Source organism: Oncorhynchus tshawytscha, linkage group LG12, assembly GCF_018296145.1.
Source record: "Oncorhynchus tshawytscha isolate Ot180627B linkage group LG12, Otsh_v2.0, whole genome shotgun sequence".
NCBI lineage: Eukaryota > Metazoa > Chordata > Actinopteri > Salmoniformes > Salmonidae > Oncorhynchus > Oncorhynchus tshawytscha.
The window spans coordinates 374,825-393,240 of record NC_056440.1 but is presented as its reverse complement, the minus strand read 5'-3'; the positions used below and the strand labels follow the sequence as shown (position 1 = coordinate 393,240).

General features: G+C 46.6%; 1 protein-coding gene across 1 annotated transcript in view; it reads left to right on the top strand.

Moving 5' to 3' along the window:
• LOC112235569 (probable global transcription activator SNF2L2) overlaps nucleotides 1–18,416 on the top strand; it is a 163,921-nt gene that overhangs the window by 39,903 nt on the left and 105,602 nt on the right. Inside the window, 2 exon segments of the mRNA XM_042331165.1 lie at nucleotides 9,139–9,234; nucleotides 16,155–16,401. Coding sequence (XP_042187099.1) covers nucleotides 9,139–9,234; nucleotides 16,155–16,401 — 343 coding nt within the window.

Below are 18,416 nucleotides of genomic sequence, written 5' to 3'. Positions count from 1 at the left end.
TACTCCAAACAGGTACCCAAACAGGTACCCAAACAACCCCAAAGCACCCCAAACAGGTACTCCAAACAGGTACCCAAACAACCCCAAAGCACCCCAAACAGGTACTCCAAACAGGTACCCAGACAACCCCAAAGTACTCCAAACAGGTACACCAGACAACCCCAAAGTACTCCAAACAGGTACCCAAACAACCCCAAAGTACTCCAAACAGGTACACCAGACAACCCCAAAAAGGTACCCCAAAGGGGAAGCCTGGCTTGGAACTTTTTGGTTAGTTACTCCAGGTAGTGGTGGAAAACACTGCCAAAGTACCCCAAACAGGTACCCAAATGTACCCCAAACTTTTAAAGATCTGACCCAGGAGAATGCAGCCCAGTAGTGAAAATACAGGTTGGATTCACATAGTTGGCAGAATATAATCTTAAAGGGGAAGTTCACCTAAAACCACTTCTGGGCCCTTTTGATCACAAAATTATTCCATGTGTTATTTCATAGTTTTGATGTCTTCACTATTATTCTACAATGTAGAAAATAGTAAAAATAAAGAAAAACCCTTGAAAAACCCTTGGTGTTCTAAAACGTTTGACCGGTAGTGTATATAAAAACGTATGTGGACACACCTTTAAATTAGTCGGTTCTGCTATTTCAGCCACACCCATTGCTGACAGGTCTATACAATCGAGCACCCAGCCATGCAATCTCCATAGACAAACATTGGCAGTAGAATGACCTTACTGAAAAGCTCAGTAACTTTCAACGTGGCACCGTCATAGGATGCCACCTTTCCAACAACTCAGTTCTTCACATTTCTGCTCTGTTAGAGATGCCCCGGTCAACTGTAAGTGCTGTTATTGGGAAATGGAAACGTCTAGGAGCAACAACGCCTCAGCCATGAGGTGGTAGACCACACAAACTCACAGAACAGGACCGCCGAGTGTTGAAGCACATAGTGCGTAAAAATCATCTGTCCTCGGTTGCAACACTCACTACCGAGTTCCAAACTGCCTCTGGAAGCAACGTCAGCACAAGAACTGTTAGTTGGGAGCTTCATGAAATTTATTTCCAAGCTGGACTGGTGTAAAGCTCACAGCCATTGAACTCAGGAGCAGTGAAAACACATTCTCTGGAGTGATGAATCACGCTTCACTATCTGGCAGTTCGAAGGAAGAATCTGCATTTGGTGGATGTTAGGAGAACACTACCTGTCCCAATGCATAGTGCCAACTGTAAAGTCTGGTGGAGGAGGAATAATGGTCTGGGGCTGTTTTGTCATGGTTCGGGCCCCTTAATTCCAGTGAAGGGAAATCTTAACGCTACAGCATACAATGACATTCTGGACAATTCTGTGCTTCCAACTTTGTGGCAACAGTTTGTGGAAGACCCTTTCTGTTTCAGCATGACAATGCCCCTGTGCCCAAAGCGATGTCCATACAGAAATGGTTTGTCGAGATTGGTGTGGAAGAACTTGACTGGCCTGCACAGAGCTCTGACCTCAACCCCATCGAACACCTTTGGGATAAATTGGATGCCGACTGGGAGCCAGGCGTAATCATCAAAAAAAGCTCCTGCAGGATTTTTTTGTTGCTATAAATCACAACTCACACGTGCTCATAATTAACTTTTCAGTTCATACAGATCTGTTTTTAGGCACAAATGTGAGTAAAATGGTCACACTGTCGATCCCTCAAACTCACTCACAGAGACAGTGAAGGAGCATCATGCTCTCCCTTTCCGCTGTGTAAAGAAATTAACCAACCACACTGCCCACAGGTTCCTGGGAGGCGGGACAACAGAAGACTGTCAAACCAGCAATTTCCCTGTCATCGCTCGCTTTGTGACTGACAGGTGCCTGAAGAGTAGCCTAGTTATTTTAAGTGGAAAAAGTTGCCGGTTGAATATTAGTCCGTAATCTGCTGTTGCGCTAGTGGAAAACATAGGACGATGATCTAGGGGACTGGTCGATGATCTAGGGGACTGGTCGATGATCTAAGTGACTGGTCGATGATCTAGGGGACTGGTCGATGATCTAGAGGACTGGTCGATGATCTAGGGGACTGGTCGATGATCTAGTGGACTGGTCGATGATCTAAGTGACTGGTCGATGATCTAGTGGACTGGTCGATGATCTAGGGGACTGGTCGATGATCTAAGTGACTGGTCGATGATCTAGGGGACTGGTCGATGATCTAGAGGACTGGTTGATGATCTAGGGGACTGGTCGATGATCTAGGGGACTGGTCGATGATCTAGTGGACTGGTCGATGATCTAGGGGACTGGTCGATGATCTAGGGGACTGGTCGATGATCTAGGGGACTGGTCGATGATCTAGGGGACTGGTCGATGATCTAGGGGACTGGTCGATGATCTAAGTGACTGGTCGATGATCTAGGGGCTGGTCGATGATCTAAGTGACTGGTCGACGATCTAAGTGACTGGTCGATGATCTAGGGGACTGGTCGATGATCTAGTGGACTGGTCGATGATCTAGGGGACTGGTCGATGGTCTAGGGGACTGGTCGATGATCTAGTGGACCGGTCGATGATCTAAGTGACTGGTCGATGATCTAGTGGACTGGTCGATGATCTAGGGGACTGGTCGATGATCTAAGTGACTGGTCGATGATCTAGAGGACTGGTCGATGATCTAGTGACTGGTCGATGATCTAGGGGACTGGTCGATGATCTAGTGGACTGGTCGATGATCTAGTGGACTGGTCGATGATCTAGGGGACTGGTCGATGATCTAGGGGACTGGTCGATGATCTAGGGGACTGGTCGATGATCTAAGTGACTGGTCGATGATCTAGTGGGGCTGGTCGATGATCTAAGTGACTGGTCGATGATCTAAGTGACTGGTCGATGATCTAAGTGACTGGTCGATGATCTAGGGACTGGTCGATGATCTAGGGACTGCTCGATGATCTAGGGGACTGGTCGATGATCTAGGGGACTGGTCGATGATCTAGGGGACTGGTCGATGATCTAGGGGACTGGTCGATGATCTAGGGGACTGGTCGATGATCTAGGGGACTGGTCGATGATCTAGTGGACTGGTCGATGATCTAGGGGACTGGTCGATGATCTAGGGGACTGGTCGATGATCTAGGGGACTGGTCGATGATCTAGGGGACTGGTCGATGATCTAGTGGACTGGTCGATGATCTAAGTGACTGGTCGATGATCTAGGGGCTGGTCGATGATCTAGGGGACTGGTCGATGATCTAAGGGACTGGTCGATGATCTAGGGGACTGGTCGATGATCTAGTGGACTGGTCGATGATCTAGGGGACTGGTCGATGATCTAGGGGACTGGTCGATGATCTAGTGGACCGGTCGATGATCTAAGTGACTGGTCGATGATCTAGTGGACTGGTCGATGATCTAGGGGACTGGTCGATGATCTAAGTGACTGGTCGATGATCTAGGGGACTGGTCGATGATCTAGAGGACTGGTTGATGATCTAGGGGACTGGTCGATGATCTAGGGGACTGGTCGATGATCTAGTGGACTGGTCGATGATCTAGTGGACTGGTCGATGATCTAGGGGACTGGTCGATGATCTAGGGGACTGGTCGATGATCTAGGGGACTGGTCGATGATCTAGGGGGACTGGTCGATGATCTAAGTGACTGGTCGATGATCTAGGGGCTGGTCGATGATCTAAGTGACTGGTCGACGATCTAAGTGACTGGTCGACGATCTAAGTGACTGGTCGATGATCTAGGGGACTGGTCGATGATCTAGGGGACTGCTCGATGATCTAGGGGACTGGTCGATGATCTAGGGGACTGGTCGATGATCTAGGGGACTGGTCGATGATCTAGGGGACTGGTCGATGATCTAGGGGACTGGTCGATGATCTAGGGACTGGTCGATGATCTAGGGGACTGGTCGATGATCTAGGGGACTGGTCGATGATCTAGTGGACTGGTCGATGATCTAGGGGACTGGTCGATGATCTAGGGGACTGGTCGATGATCTAGGGGACTGGTCGATGATCTAGGGGACTGGTCGATGATCTAGGGGACTGGTCGATGATCTAGTGGACTGGTCGATGATCTAAGTGACTGGTCGATGATCTAAGTGACTGGTCGATGATCTAGTGACTGGTCGATGATCTAAGTGACTGGTCGATGATCTAGGGACTGGTCGATGATCTAGGGGACTGGTCGATGATCTAGGGGACTGGTCGATGATCTAGGGGACTGGTCTGATCTAGTGGACTGGTCGATGATCTAAGTGACTGGTCGACGATCTAAGTGACTGGTCGATGATCTAAGTGACTGGTCGATGATCTAGGGGACTGGTCGATGATCTAGGGACTGGTCGATGATCTAGTGGACTGGTCGATGATCTAAGTGACTGGTCGACTGGTGACTGGTCGATGATCTAGGGGACTGGTCGATGATCTAGTGGACTGGTCGATGATCTAGTGGACTGGTCGATGATATAAGTGACTGGTCGATGATCTAAGTGACTGGTCGATGATCTAGGGGACTGGTCGATGATCTAGGGGACTGGTCTGATCTAGTGGACTGGTCAATGATCTAAGTGACTGGTCGATGATCTAGGGGACTGGTCGATGATCTAGGGGACTGGTCGATGATCTAGTGGACTGGTCGATGATCTAGGGGACTGGTCGATGATCTAGGGGACTGGTCGATGATCTAGGGACTGGTCGATGATCTAGGGGACTGGTCGATGATCTAGTGGACTGGTCGATGATCTAAGTGACTGGTCGATGATCTAAGTGACTGGTCGATGATCTAAGTGACTGGTCGATGATCTAAGTGACTGGTCGATGATCTAAGTGACTGGTCGATGATCTAGGGGACTGGTCGATGATCTAGGGGACTGGTCGATGATTTAGGGGACTGGTCTGATCTAGTGGACTGGTCGATGATCTAAGTGACTGGTCGACTCTAAGTGACTGTTCAATGATCTAAGTGACTGGTCGATGATCTAAGTGACTGGTCGATGATCTAGGGGACTGGTCGATGATCTAGGGGACTGGTCGATGATCTAGTGGACTGGTCGATGATCTAAGTGACTGGTCGATGATCTAGGGACTGGTCGATGATCTAAGTGACTGGTCGATGATCTAGGGGACTGGTCGATGATCTAGTGGACTGGTCGATGATCTAGTGGACTGGTCGATGATCTAAGTGACTGGTCGATGATCTAAGTGACTGGTCGACGATCTAAGTGACTGGTCGATGATCTAAGTGACTGGTCGATGATCTAAGTGACTGGTCGATGATCTAGGGGACTGGTCGATGATCTAGGGGACTGGTCGATGATCTAGTGGACTGGTCGATGATCTAAGTGACTGGTCGATGATCTAGGGACTGGTCGATGATCTAAGTGACTGGTCGATGATCTAAGGACTGGTCGATGATCTAGGGGACTGGTCGATGATCTAGTGGACTGGTCGATGATCTAGTGGACTGGTCGATGATCTAAGTGACTGGTCGATGATCTAAGTGACTGGTCGATGATCTAGGGGACTGGTCGATGATCTAGGGGACTGGTCTGATCTAGTGGACTGGTCAATGATCTAAGTGACTGGTCGATGATCTAGGGACTGGTCGATGATCTAAGTGACTGGTCGATGATCTAAGTGACTGGTCGATGATCTAAGTGACTGGTCGATGATCTAAGTGACTGGTCGATGATCTAGGGACTGGTCGATGATCTAGGGGACTGGTCGATGATCTAGGGGACTGGTCTGATCTACTGGACTGGTCGATGATCTAGTGTGACTGGTCGATGATCTAGGGACTGGTGACTCTAGGGGACTGGTCGACGATCTAGGGGACTGGTGACTGTGGACTGGTCGATGATCTAAGTGACTGGTCGACTGTGACTGGTCGATGATCTAAGTGACTGGTCGATGATCTAGGGGACTGGTCGATGATCTAGGGGACTGGTCGATGATCTAGTGGACTGGTCGATGATCTAAGTGACTGGTCGATGATCTAGGGGACTGGTCGATGATCTAGGGACTGGTCGATGATCTAAGTGACTGGTCGATGATCTAGGGGACTGGTCGATGATCTAGTGGACTGGTCGATGATCTAGTGGACTGGTCGATGATCTAGGGACTGGTCGATGATCTAGGGGACTGGTCGATGATCTAGGGGACTGGTCGATGATCTAGGGGACTGGTCGATGATCTAAGTGACTGGTCGATGATCTAGGGGGCTGGTCGACGATCTAAGTGACTGGTCGATGATCTAAGTGACTGGTCGATGATCTAAGTGACTGGTCGATGATCTAGGGGACTGGTCGATGATCTAGGGGACTGCTCGATGATCTAGGGACTGGTCGATGATCTAGGGGACTGGTCGATGATCTAGGGGACTGGTCGATGATCTAGGGGACTGGTCGATGATCTAGGGGACTGGTCGATGATCTAGGGACTGGTCGATGATCTAGGGGACTGGTCGATGATCTAGGGACTGGTCGATGATCTAGTGGACTGGTCGATGATCTAGGGGACTGGTCGATGATCTAGGGACTGGTCGATGATCTAGGGGACTGGTCGATGATCTAGTGGACTGGTCGATGATCTAAGTGACTGGTCGATGATCTAAGTGACTGGTCGATGATCTAAGTGACTGGTCGATGATCTAAGTGACTGGTCGATGATCTAGGGGACTGGTCGATGATCTAGGGGACTGGTCGATGATCTAGGGACTGGTCGATGATCTAGGGGACTGGTCTGACTAGTGGACTGGTCGATGATCTAAGTGACTGGTCGACGATCTAAGTGACTGGTCGATGATCTAAGTGACTGGTCGATGATCTAGGGGACTGGTCGATGATCTAGGGGACTGGTCGATGATCTAGTGGACTGGTCGATGATCTAAGTGACTGGTCGATGATCTAGGGGACTGGTCGATGATCTAAGTGACTGGTCGATGATCTAGGGACTGGTCGATGATCTAGTGGACTGGTCGATGATCTAGTGGACTGGTCGATGATCTAAGTGACTGGTCGATGATCTAAGTGACTGGTCGATGATCTAGGGGACTGGTCGATGATCTAGGGGACTGGTCTGATCTAGTGGACTGGTCAATGATCTAAGTGACTGGTCGATGATCTAGGGGACTGGTCTGATCTAGGGGACTGGTCGATGATCTAGTGGACTGGTCGATGATCTAGGGACTGGTCGATGATCTGGGGACTGGTCGATGATCTAGGGACTGGTCGATGATCTAGGGACTGGTCGATGATCTAGGGGACTGGTCGATGATCTAGTGGACTGGTCGATGATCTAAGTGACTGGTCGATGATCTAAGTGACTGGTCGATGATCTATGACTGGTCGATGATCTAAGTGACTGGTCGATGATCTAGGGGACTGGTCGATGATCTAGGGGACTGGTCGATGATTTAGGGGACTGGTCTGATCTAGTGGACTGGTCGATGATCTAAGTGACTGGTCGATGATCTAAGTGACTGTTCAATGATCTAAGTGACTGATGATCTAAGTGACTGGTCGATGATCTAGGGGACTGGTCGATGATCTAGGGGACTGGTCGATGATCTAGTGGACTGGTCGATGATCTAAGTGACTGGTCGATGATCTAGGGGACTGGTCGATGATCTAAGTGACTGGTCGATGATCTAGGGGACTGGTCGATGATCTAGTGGACTGGTCGATGATCTAGTGGACTGGTCGATGATCTAAGTGACTGGTCGTGACTGGTCGATCTAAGTGACTGGTCGATGATCTAAGTGACTGGTCGATGATCTAAGTGACTGGTCGATGATCTAGGGGACTGGTCGATGATCTAGGGGACTGGTCGATGATCTAGTGGACTGGTCGATGATCTAAGTGACTGGTCGATGATCTAGGGGACTGGTCGATGATCTAAGTGACTGGTCGATGATCTAGGGGACTGGTCGATGATCTAGTGGACTGGTCGATGATCTAGTGGACTGGTCGATGATCTAAGTGACTGGTCGATGATCTAAGTGACTGGTCGATGATCTAGGGGACTGGTCGATGATCTAGGGGACTGGTCTGATCTAGTGGACTGGTCAATGATCTAAGTGACTGGTCGACGATCTAGGGGACTGGTCGATGATCTAAGTGACTGGTCGATGATCTAAGTGACTGGTCGATGATCTAAGTGACTGGTCGATGATCTAAGTGACTGGTCGATGATCTAGGGGACTGGTCGATGATCTAGGGGACTGGTCGATGATCTAGGGGACTGGTCTGATCTACTGGACTGGTCGATGATCTAAGTGACTGGTCGACGATCTAGGGGACTGGTCGACGATCTAGGGGACTGGTCGACGATCTAGGGGACTGGTCGATGATCTAGTGGACTGGTCGATGATCTAAGTGACTGGTCGATGATCTAAGTGACTGGTCGATGATCTAAGTGACTGGTCGATGATCTAGGGACTGGTCGATGATCTATGGTCTGATCTAGTGGACTGGTCGATGATCTAAGTGACTGGTCGATGATCTAGGGGACTGGTCGATGATCTAGGGGACTGGTCGATGATCTAAGTGACTGGTCGATGATCTAGGGGACTGGTCGATGATCTAGTGGACTGGTCGATGATCTAGTGGACTGGTCGATGATCTAAGTGACTGGTCGATGATCTAAGTGACTGGTCGATGATCTAGGGACTGGTCGATGATCTAGGGGACTGGTCTGATCTAGTGGACTGGTCAATGATCTAAGTGACTGGTCGATGATCTAGGGACTGGTCGATGATCTAAGTGACTGGTCGACGATCTAGGGGACTGGTCGATGATCTAAGTGACTGGTCGATGATCTAAGTGACTGGTCGATGTTCTAAGTGACTGGTCGACGATCTAGGGGACTGGTCGACGATCTAAGTGACTGGTCGATGATCTAAGTGACTGGTCGATGTTCTAAGTGACTGGTCGATGATCTAAGTGACTGGTCGATGATCTAAGTGACTGGTCGATTTTGTATTGGGCCTTGGAATCTATTTACTTGTCATCCATCCATCATCTTAACTGTTTTTACAAGTGGTACCAGGTGTTGACACAATGACATTGTCAAACTCTGAGTTGCAAGTTATACCCATTATTTAACTGTTGTGTTGCCAGTTATGCTCATTATTTAACTGTGTTGTGTTGTCAGGTATGTCCTCTATGTCTGGCCCTCAGTCAGGCCCTGGTCCCACCATCACTATGCCAGGACAAAATCAGACACACGGATCCAAACCCTGGCCTGAAGGTTAGTCTGACTCAGTTAATCTTAAACCAGACCCTGGTCTGAAGGTTAGTCTGGCACATCTGACTCAATTCCTCATCAATGGAGCCTTAACAGTTCTAACAGTCAGTTTCTTGTTTATCCATGTTTATCCATAATTGGAAGAAGAAATGTAATAAATTATTTCAAGTGCAGCGTCTGGATGCTCCTCATTAATCACATCAAACCAACAAATATTTTTAACATCATCTGCAGAGTCACAACAAAATCTGTTGTATGATCTCTTATACACTATTTTAGGCCCAGCTGTTGGAACTTTGTCTTTCCTGGATATAGCCACTATTTTGTGATCACAGCATCCAATGGGTTCTGCAGTCAGTATTAGTAAAAATGTGATCAATACATGTGGATGATCTTGTTCCTGTATAGTTTGTAAACGCCCTGGTAGGTTGATGAATAACCTGAACCAGATTACAGGCACTGGTTACAGTTGTAAGCTTCCTCTTGAGTGGACAGCTTGAAAACCAGTCAATATTCAGGCCCCCAAGAAAGTAGACTTATCTGTTTACATCACATACACTATCAAACATTTCACACATTACTTACAGTGCATTCGGAAAGTATTCAGACCCCTTGACTTTTTCCACATTTTGCTACGTTCCAGCCTTATTCTAAAATGTATTAAATAGTTTGATTCCCTCATCAATCTACACACAAAACTCTATAATGACAAAGCAAAAAACAAATACAATTAAAAAACGAAATATGACATTTACGTAAGTAATTCAGACGTTTTACTCAGTACTTTGTTGAAGCACCTTTGGCAGTGATTACAGCCTCGAACCTTCTTGGGTGTGACGCTACAAGCTTGGCACACCTGTATTTGGGGAGTTTCTCCCATTCTTCTCTGCAGATCCTCTCAAGCTCTGTCAGGTTGGATGGGAAGTGTCGCTGCACAGCTATTTTCAGGTCTATCCAGAGATGTTGAATCGGGATCAAGTCCGGGCCACTCAAGGACATTCAGAGACTTGTCCCGAAGCCACTCCTGCTTTCTCTTGGCTGTGTGCTTAGGGTCGTTGTCCTGTTGGAAGGTGAACCTTCACTCCAGTCTGAGGTCCTGAGAGCTCTGGAGAGGATTTTCATCAAGGATCTCGCTGTACTTTCCCCCGTTCATCTTTCCCTCTATCCTGACTAGACTCCCAGTCCCTACCGCTGAAAAACATCCCCACAGCATAATGCTGCCACCACCATGCTTCACCGTAGGCGTTGTGCCAGGTTTCCTCCAGACGTGGTCCTTTGCATTCAGGCCAAAGAGTTCAAACTTGGTTTCATCAGACCACATAATCTTGTTCCTCGTGGTCTGAGAGTCGACTTAGGTGCCTTTAGGCAAAATCCAAGTGGGATGTGATGTGCCTTTTACTGAGGAGTGGCTTCCATCTGGCCACTCTACCATAAAGGCTTGATTGGTGGACTGCTGCAGAGATGGTTGTCCTTCTGGAAGGTTCTCCCATCTCCACAGAGAAACTCTGGAGCTCTGTCAGAGTGACCATTGGGTTCTTGGTCACCTTTCTGACCAAGGCCCTTCTCCCCCGATTGCTCAGTTTAGCCGGATGGCCAGCTCTAGGAAGAGTCTTGATGGTTCCCAACTTCATCCATTTAAGAATGATTGAGCCACTCTGTTCTTGGGGACCGTTAATGCTGCAGACATTTTTTGGTACCCATCTCCAGATCTGTGCCTCGGCACAATCCTGTCTCTGAGCTCTTAATCAAATAAAATTGTATTTTTTTCACATGCCCCGAATACAGGTAATACCTTACAGTGAAATGCATACTTACAAGCCCTTAACCAACAATGCAGTTTTAAGATACCTAAATACAGAGAAAAAGAATAAGAAATAGAGTAACAATAATTAAAGAGCAGCAGTAAAATACCAAGCGACGCTATATACAGGGTGTTACGGTACAGAGTCAATGCGGAGGCTATATACAGGGTGTTACGGTACAGAGTCAATGTGGAGGCTATATACAGGGTGTTACGGTACAGAGTCAATGTGGAGACTATATACAGGGTGTTACGGTACAGAGTCAATGTGGAGGCTATATACAGGGGGTACCGGTACAGAGTCAATGTGGAGACTATATACAGGGTGTTACGGTACAGAGTCAATGTGGAGGCTATATACATGGTGTTACGGTACAGAGTCAATGTGGAGGCTATATACAGGGTGTTACGGTACAGAGTCAATGTGGAGACTATATACAGGGTGTTACAGTACAGAGTCAATGTGGAGGCTATATACATGGTGTTACGGTACAGAGTCAATGTGGAGGCTATATACAGGGTGTTACGGTACAGAGTCAATGTGGAGGCTATATACAGGGTGTTACGGTACAGAGTCAATGTGGAGGCTATATACAGGGTGTTACGGTACACAGTCAATGTGGAGGCTATATACAGGGTGTTACGGTACACAGTCAATGTGGAGGCTATATACAGGGTGTTACGGTACAGAGTCAATGTGGAGGCTATATACAGGGTATTACGGTACAGAGCCAATGTGGAGGCTATATACAGGGGGTACCGGTACAGAGCCAATGTGTAGGCTATATACAGGGGGTACTGGTACAGAGTCAATGTGGAGGCTATATACAGGGGGTACCGGTACAGAGTCAATGTGGAGGCTATATACAGGGGGTACTGGTACAATGTGGCGGCTATATACAGGGGTACCGGTACAGAGTCAATGTGGAGGCTATATACAGGGGGTACCGGTACAGAGTCAATGTGGAGGCTATATACAGGGGGTACCGATACAGAGTCAGTGTGCGGGGCTATATACAGGGGGTACCGGTATAGAGTCAATGTGGAGGCTATATACAGGGGGTACCGGTACAGAGTCAATGCGGAGGCTATATACAGGGAGTACCGGTACAGAGTCAATGCGGAGGCTATATACAGGGGGTACCGGTACAGAGTCAATGTGGAGGCTATATACAGGGGTACCGGTACAGAGTCAATGTGGAGGCTATATACAGGGGGTAATCGGTACAGAGTCAATGTGGAGACTATATACAGGGTATTACGATACAGAGTCAATGTGGAGACTACAGTGCCTTGCGAAAGTATTCGGCCCCCTTGAACTTTGCGACCTTTTGCCACATTTCAGGCTTCAAACATAAAGATATAAAACTGTATTTTTTTGTGAAGAATCAACAACAAGTGGGACACAATCATGAAGTGGAACGACATTTATTGGATATTTCAAACTTTTTTAACAAATCAAAAACTGAAAAATTGGGCGTGCAAAATTATTCAGCCCCCTTAAGTTTATACTTTGTAGCGCCACCTTTTGCTGCGATTACAGCTGTAAATCGCTTGGGGTATGTCTCTATCGGTTTTGCACATCGAGAGACTGAATTTTTTTCCCATTCCTCCTTGCAAAACAGCTCGAGCTCAGTGAGGTTGGATGGAGAGCATTTGTGAACAGCAGTTTTCAGTTCTTTCCGCAGATTCTCGATTGGATTCAGGTCGGGACTTTGACTTGGCCATTCTAACACCTGGATATGTTTATTTTTGAACCATTCCATTGTAGATTTTGCTTTATGTTTTGGATCATTGTCATGTTGGAAGACAAATCTCCGTCACAGTCTCAGGTCTTTTGCAGACTCCATCAGGTTTTCTTCCAGAATGGTCCTGTATTTGGCTCCATCCATCTTCCCATCAATTTTAACCATCTTCCCTGTCCCTGCTGAAGAAAAGCAGGCCCAAACCATGATGCCGCCACCACCATGTTTGACAGTGGGGATGGTGTTTTCAGGGTGATGAGCTGTGTTGCTTTTACACCAAACATAACGTTTTGCATTGTTGCCAAAAAGTTCAATTTTGGTTTCATCTGACCCGAGCACCTTCTTCCACATGTTTGGTGTGTCTCCCAGGTGGCTTGTGGCAAACTTTAAACAACACTTTTTATGGATATCTTTAAGAAATGGCTTTCTTCTTGCCACTCTTCCATAAAGGCCAGATTTGTGCAATATACGAATGATTGTTGTCCTATGGACAGAGTCTCCCACCTCAGCTGTAGATCTCTGCAGTTCATCCAGAGTGATCATGGGCCTCTTGGCTGCATCTCTGATCAGTCTTCTCCTTGTATGAGCTGAAAGTTTAGAGGGACGGCCAGGTCTTGGTAGATTTGCAGTGGTCTGATACTCCTTCCATTTCAATATTATCGCTTGCACAGTGCTCCTTGGGATGTTTAAAGCTTGGGAAATCTTTTTGTATCCAAATCCGGCTTTAAACTTCTTCACAACAGTATCTCGGACCTGCCTGGTGTGTTCCTTGTTCTTCATGATGCTCTCTGCGCTTTTAATGGACCTCTGAGACTATCACAGTGCAGGTGCATTTATACGGAGACTTGATTACACACAGGTGGATTGTATTTATCATCATTAGTCATTTAGGTCAACATTGGATCATTCAGAGATCCTCACTGAACTTCTGGAGAGAGTTTGCTGCACTGAAAGTAAAGGGGCTGAATAATTTTGCATGCCCAATTTTTCAGTTTTTGATTTGTTAAAAAAGTTTGAAATATCCAATAAATGTCGTTCCACTTCATGATTGTGTCCCACTTGTTGTTGATTCTTCCCCAAAAAATACAGTTTTATATCTTTATGTTTGAAGCCTGAAATGTGGCAAAAGGTCGCAAAGTTCAAGGGGGCCGAATACTTTCGCAAGGCACTGTATATACAGGGTATTATGGTACAGAGTCAGTGTGGAGGCTATATACAGGGGGTACCGGTACAGAGTCAGTGTGCGGGGGCACCGGTTAGTCAAGGTAATTGAGGTAATATATACAGTTGAAGTCAGAAGTTTACATACACATAGGTTGAAGTTATTAAAACTTGTTTTTCAACCACTACACAAATGTATTGTTACCAAACTATAGTTTTGGCAAGTACTTTGTGCATGACACGAGTCATTTCTCCAACAATTGCTTACAGACAGATTATTTCACTTCTAATTCACTGTATCAAAATTCCAGTGGGTCAAAAATGTACATACACTAAGTTGACTGTGCCTTTAAATAGCTTTAAACAGAAAAACAGAAAATTCCAGAAAATTATGTCATGGCTTTTGAAGCTTCTGCTAATTGACAACATTTGAGTCAATCGGAGTGGTCCCTGTGGATGCATTTCAAGGCCTACCTTCAAACTCAGTTCCTTTTTGCTTGACATCATGGGAAAATCAAAAGAAATCAGCCAAGTCTTCAGAAAAAAAATTGTAGACCTCCACATGTCTGGTTCAACCTTGGGAGTAATTTCTAAACGCCAAAAGGTACCACGTCCATCTGTACAAACAATAGTACGCAAGTATAAACACCATGGGACCACGCAGCCGTCATACCGCTCAGGAAGGAGACGCATTCTGTATCCTAGAGACTTACATACTTTGGTGGGAAAGTGCAAATCAATCCCAGAACAACAGTAAATGACCTTGTGAAGATGCTGGAGGAAACAGGTACAAAAGTATCTATATCCACAGTAAAACAAGTCCTATATCGACATAACCTGAAAGGCCGCTCAGCAAGGAAGAAGCCACTGCTCCAAAACTGCGAGCAAGGAGGCCTACAAACCTGACTCAGTTACACCAGCTCTGTCAGGAGGAATGGTTCAAAATTCAACCAATTTATTGTGGGAATCTTGTGGAAGGCCAACTGAAACGTTTGACCCAAGTTAAACAATTTAAAGGCAATGCTACCAAATACTAATTGAGTGTAAACTTCTGACCCACTGGGAATGTGATGAAAGAAAGAAAAGCTGAAATAAATCATTCGCTCTACTATTATTCTGACATTTCACATTCTTAAAATAAAGTGGTGATCCTAACCGATTTAAGACAGGGAATTTTTACTAGGATTAAATGTCAGGAATTGTGAAAAACTGAGTTTAAATGTATTTGGCTCTGGTATGTAAACTTCTGACTTCAACTGAACATGTGGGTAGAGTTATTAAAGTGACTTATGCATAGATACTAAGAGAGTAGCAGCAGTGTAAAAGTTGGGGGCCAATGCAAGTAATCTGGGTAGCCATTAGTTTATCAGTTTAACTTGTCAAAGTAAAGTTTACTTAAACTCTAATCTTACAATTGTTTATTCTCTCTCTCATTTTTACTATACTGTTTTTATTTAAGCTATTTGCAAACTTTCTGAGATGGTACATCTTTACGCCTATACATTCATTTGATTGTTGATCATGAGTAGGCTGTGCCTAGGCCAACAAATTACCTTCAAATGGGGATTAGGGAGATTAAAGGGAAATTAAGATTTTAAAATAATGAGATGGGAGGGGAAAAAACATGACATTTGTTGCTTTCCACTCTTTCTACAATCTTAATTGTTCTCTTACACTATGTTAATAGTCTAACTACCACATATGCATTGAAAAATCTTGCAATGGCGATTAGAGAAAAGGCCATTTGGCATGTCGCCGTGCTGTGTGCTCTGTTGTGCACTGCTAGATTCCAGCGATGCAGTCAAGTTAAAATATGCTAAACCATCGTTTGGGACATCGACGATGGCTGTCAACAATCGTCGATAGATGATGCAATCGTAAAATCGCCCAATCCTACCATGGCCTTAAGTTTAACCTGGGTGTACACACTAGGCACAGCCTAACCTGGGACCATGCCTCAGGACTGCCTGGCCTGATGACTCCTTGCTATTCCCAGTCCACCTGGTTGTGCTGCTGCTACAGGAAAGACAGTCGTTTAATGTGAGAGGCTCAGCGATTTTGAAAGTCGTGCAATGTATACCCTTTAGTCTGGCTCAGTTAATCCTAACCCAGACCCTGGCTTGAAGGTTAGTCTGGCTCAGTTTAATTTGGATAGTCTAATTGGTTGATTTATGTAATGTGATTGACCACAGATATTTGTGCTCTTCCTGTTTCAGGCCAAGGTGGTGATACTCCCAGCAACCCCCAGAAGCTTCTAGCTCCGCCCCCCAGTGGTAGACCCTCACCTGCCCCACCCCAGGCCCCTCCTCCTGGACCCATGTCCGGCCCCTCTATTACCCATCAGCCCCAGGGACAGCAGCCGTCGCCCGTCATCACACTGCAACAGAAACAGAACCGCGTTACGCCCATCCAGAAACCACAGGGCCTGGACCCCACAGAGATACTGCAGGAGAGAGAGTACAGGTAACCCTTGACCTCTAACCCCTGACCTCTAATCGTGACCTGTTTAGAATCCACAGGACCTGGACCCAACAGAGATACTGCAGGAGAGAGAGTACAGGTAACCCCTAACCCATCCAGAAACCACAGGGCCTGGACCCCACAGAGATCCTGCAGGATACCAACAACACGAGTGACCGACACAACACAAGTGACGTCATCAGAGTGCGCAGCTGAACACTATGCTGAAAACACTCGGTTTGCTGTTTTTGATTTAAACATAACCAATATTCGCCAGAGTGGGGCTGCGTTCTAAGGCACTACATCTCAGTGCTAAAGGTATCACTACAGACCTGGTTCGATTCCAGGCTGTATCACAACCGGCCGTGACTGAATAACCATAGGGCGGCACACAATTGGCCCAGCGTCGTCCGGGTTACACAAAACTCAAACCGGCTGCGCGTGTACGCCATAAATTTATTTTGTCCCCCCACACCAAATGCGATCACAACACGCAGGTTAAAATATCAAAACAAACTCTGAACCAATTACATTAATTTGGGGACAGGTTGAAAAGCATTAAACATTCATGGCAATTTAGCTAGCACTTGCTAGCTAATTTGTCCTATTTATCTAGCTTGCTGTTGCCAGCTAATTTGTCCTGGGATATAAACTTTGAGTTGTAATTTTACCTGAAATGCACAAGGTCCTCTAATCCGACAATTAATCCACAAATAAAACGGTCAACCGAAACGTTTCTAGTCATCTCTCCTCCTTCTAGGCTTTTTCTTCTCTGGACTTTATGTTGCGATTGGCAACTTTCATAAATTAGGTGCATTACCGCCACTGACCTCGTTCTTTCAGTCACCCACATGGGTATAACCAATGAGGAGATGTAGGAGGCAGGACTTGCACCGCGATCTGCGTCAGAAATAGAACTGACTTCTATTTTAGCCCTTGGCAACGCAGACGCTCGTTGGCTCGCGCAATAATTGAATAACATACATTTCTACATTTATTTTGGTGTAGTCAGCCTGTTAGCAGTAGGCCGTCATTGTATAGGCAGTCATTGTATATAAAAAAATGTGTTCTTAACTGACTTGCCTAGTTAAGTAAAGGTTAAATAAGAAAATGGAATAAAAGTCCCAGATGAGTTTTGCAATGGAGCACTCTTTGGAGAAATGAATGAACAGTTCAAAACGCTGTAGGAGCTGTATCTACTACGCTTTGTTTCGGGACAAACAGGATCACTTGAGTTCCAATGCGGCAATTGTTTGCTTGCCGAGGATTATAGGCTTGAGGTGGCTTCCTTGATCACACAGGTCGCCAGCCTACTTAACAAACTGGGGAAAACGCAGAGTGGAATGTTTTCTAAACCGGTGGCTGGACGGCGTTCGTGCATTTTGGATCCGTCCAATCTGATGGATTCCTGATGGATTCCTGAAGTCTTGTCGTTTGTCGTTACCTGACTCGCCCGTGTTTCCCGGAGTTCGCCCATCTTGTAGCTGAGTCGAAGGAGCACAGCAAGAGGAGCATGGCAATCAATGATGGTCAAATGTCACGAGCTGTGGAAGCTGAAGACCACGGCCTCCCGCAAGGCAGTCTACACTCCCAGCGGGAGTCCCGGAGAGGACACAAACAATGTATAGTTTTGCCGTCCTGGAGCCTGATCTTCCTGCATCTTCGTCTATGGGGTTAGGGTTAGGGTAACCCTAACCTGTGTCTGCAGCCGCAGTGTCTACTCTTACGATTTCGAAGTGGACGTCTGCAACCTTCTTTCCCTGCTCTGGATCGAGAGGGACTTCTCCATCTGTCGGAGGCCTGCACCAGGCGCCGGGAGCAACGGGCTCAGGTTATCCTGCCTCTCGCTCGTCCATAAAGGGTTCTCCAAATCCTGTGAAGCGTGGGAGTGGTCCTTCTCGCCAGCCATGATTTTGCGCAGCTCGATGGTAAGAAATGTGACTGTTCCTGGTGCAAAAACCACATCCTATCCCGGAGCTCGAGTAAATGACATCCCTAAGCTGCTCCTGAATGTACTA